At 33.2% G+C, this 3,366-nt stretch overlaps 1 protein-coding gene across 1 annotated transcript in view; it reads right to left on the bottom strand.

Moving 5' to 3' along the window:
* The window catches only part of LOC117178481, a 7,017-nt gene extending 3,921 nt beyond the window's left edge, over nucleotides 1-3,096 (bottom strand). The window contains exon 1 of the mRNA XM_033369908.1: nucleotides 3,016-3,096. Coding sequence (XP_033225799.1) covers nucleotides 3,016-3,076 — 61 coding nt within the window. The 5' untranslated portion in view covers nucleotides 3,077-3,096. The remainder of the gene's footprint in view (nucleotides 1-3,015) is intronic.
* Nucleotides 3,097-3,366: the final 270 nt, after the last annotated feature.

Consider the following 3,366-nt stretch of genomic DNA (forward strand, 5'->3'; position numbering starts at 1 on the left):
GAGAGTATACAAAACAGTTTAATCATAATAAAGATTAGCTTTTATGACAGTCAGAATGGCCCTTTTTGTTTCGAAAAACTCGAAGTTCTAATCCGAGTAAAAATGCTTCGACTTGAGTTCGACTTGAATTTCCTCCAATCAAGACATGCTGAAGTCGAAAATTTATGTCTTGATGACAAGTTTCTTTGCTTTAAAGGCCTAATTTTGTCTCTTAAGTCGAATTTTTATGAGTCCAACACGAGCGTTTTATAAATTCGAGTGTATACCTGTCCTAACCGAAAGGGGCCATTCTGACTACCATAAAAGCTAATCTTTGGTATGATTAAACAATCTTGTATATTTTCATACAATATATATATATATATATATATACACAAACAATCAACTTATTCACAGATTTTCATTTGAATTTTACTTGTTTGACGACGACACCGTAAGGTTGTTTGTTTTTAACGTTTTCCTAACAACGTAGGAGATCCTTCTAGAAGGTTAAAATTTATATTTTTTTGAAGAAAATTGTTGAGGGTTATACTTGTTTAGACCCACAGATTCTGAATTGATTAATTAAAAATAACTAATTAATTAATTACGAATTTCTCATATATCAATTGAAATACCATTTATAAGATTAAGAAGGTTCGACCATCTCAACCAAGGCAAGGCTCGACTTGAGACAAGTAAACGTCGTCTTACCTGTCGTCTCCATATAAGTAAGACGAAGGCCTATGACACAACCAAGTCGAATTCAAGTCGATGCATTTTCACGCGGGAAACCGCTCGCTTCGAAGTCATAAAAAATCGACTTAAGGGATCAATTAATGTTTTTTAGACATAGAAACTTGTCTCCAAGACATAAATTAAAGTCTGGCTCAGTCTCAAAAGTGAAACATGCCCAAGTCGAAATTTCCGACTTCAGCATGTCTTAATTGAGCGTAATTCAAGTCGAAACGAAGTTGAAGGATTTTCACTCGCCCCTGCCCAGGACTACGGATTCATAAAAGTATTATTCAGCAATTACGAAAATTAGCCTAAGAAGTGATCGGAAAGCGATCTCAAGTATATTTGAAACAATTGTGTATCCGAGGGAAAATATTAAATGTAGATACAGCTGTATTTTTTATGGAAGTATCGACTTAAATTTAAAAATATAGGTATCTGTATTATTTTACTCATTGATAAGCCATTGATATAAAAAAAGAAATATGTGACATAGAAGTTATTATTTTTCTGCCTTAATATTACATAAAAGAGATTCAATTTGAGCAATATCTCAAAAATTCGGATTAAAATAAAACCTTCCGTCATAGGTGTATCTCAACCTCCAATTTCCCCATTATATTATACCTAAATAATTATTTGCTTGAAATTTATTGTCAATATTTTTTTTACACTACGCGGTTGTAAGATATGATTAGGTATAGGTACAACATTATAATGTTTTTCTAAGAAATCTCTTTTTTGGTCTCTAATATTTTTAGTGGGTTTTCATATATTTTAGGATACTGATTCTGAATTAGACGATAAAAATGCCCTCTCACGGACGCTTTGAGAAAAATGGCGTAAAACAATTAAAAAACGCATTTTTTGTTATAATCCATTGTCGATTAAAATAATCCAAAGGTGATAGAATCTTCAAAAAGGATCTAAATCAAAGTTAAATTGAACCTTCAAGTACATTCTCAGATAAAAACAAGTAATGTAGATTATTCAGTCACAAATATTAATAAAACAAAATTTTTTTAGCCAGTGTTATTATTGTGTGCATTATTTGTTTTTATTTCTTATTTGTGTGATTTTATATTGTGCATTTCTGTGGTAACAGAAATGTTCATTTAACTCTTTAACTAACTTCGTAATTTTGACAGATTTTCTTATTTGACAATGAATAAGAAAAAAAGGCAGATGTTACATTTACGCTGACTCCAATGACAAAGCGCAATGAAGAATGTGAAATTTCTAAAATCATGTAACTATAATTTGAAGATAATTCATTAAAACATTACATGTAATAAAAGCTACCTTTTTATAATTAATAAGGGATATTATTTTAATGCTTCCCTCTACAAGGATAGAAGAACTATGTCAGGGGCGGTCAACGCAATGGGAAGTAGACGGCCGCGTACTATAATGATTATATTTAGTTCGCAGACATGCACAAACGATCTAGTTCACAGACCGATTGTACGCGGCGCTAGCTCTGGGTGTCTATTGCCGCTTACTTCCCATTGCGTTGACCGCCTCTGAACTATGTCGTGGGTCCTTAGCTGTTCGTAGAAACAATCAAACTATCAAATCACTAAAAAGTTTTAGATGTGGTTTAAAACAATCGACCGCGCAAAGAATTTGACAAAGGGTCGGAAAACAATGCCGATAACCTTAGAGTTCGGGTGCAGAAAAATCATGCAGGAAAAACGACGACGAACTAAATTTTGTGGGTCCAGAAACACCGGGAGATATAACCATGTTTCGAAACAGACTTCAGACTGTAGGTACACCCTGATAGGTAATAGCGAGTTTAGGATAACAATGAACATTGAAATCCAGGTTTTTCCTAAGCCTCAAGAGGAGAAAATATCAACTTGGAATTTAGCGCGGAAATGAATTTTCGTTTTGACGTTAATTTATTTAACCACTTGGAAATCCATTAATGGAAATTTGAAACCTTTGTGTTGATTTTCATTTGACAATATTGACATGATAATTTTATTTGTCAACTACCGCAAACCTTACGAAAATTCATATCTACTTTTATAGTATGCTTAGTGCTAAAACTTCCAGACTTCCAGGTAGATATTTTCACCTAGGATAAATCTGGATTTAAATTGGGTTCATTATATATGGTATGATAAAAATTAACAAGACAACTATAAAATATGCTTCAAGTATGTTAAAGCAAAATGCGATGTGGAATTCCATATGATAGATGCTATACGAAAAATCAATGTTTGTATGTAGTCGATACGAGGATGTAAAATATTTTAATATATGATACATTTATTATTATATTGAACTTACCAACAGGATTAATAAAAAATATAATCGAAGTGAACAGCAGAGCACAAATAACAATTATCATTCTGCTAGGGCAGAGAAAGACTTATTCAAGTTCTACTTGAGCTAATACTGAATGGATTTTAAGTAAAGTGCACTTGCATATATACTAGCTATTGCAGTCAAACTCGGAAATAACGCCGGTTTTGAGGCTGAAGATGGTGGGGAGCAAACCAGATTGAGCGCCGCTTTGGATGAAAACGCGTTTCTTTGTTTTCACGTCTATATGACCACCGTCAACTCCCCGCAACTCCTTTTACTCCAACCTACGGCGCAGTTTCTATTCTAGGTAGGGATATATCCGGGAGCTTTTAT

Source organism: Belonocnema kinseyi, chromosome 8, assembly GCF_010883055.1.
Source record: "Belonocnema kinseyi isolate 2016_QV_RU_SX_M_011 chromosome 8, B_treatae_v1, whole genome shotgun sequence".
NCBI lineage: Eukaryota > Metazoa > Arthropoda > Insecta > Hymenoptera > Cynipidae > Belonocnema > Belonocnema kinseyi.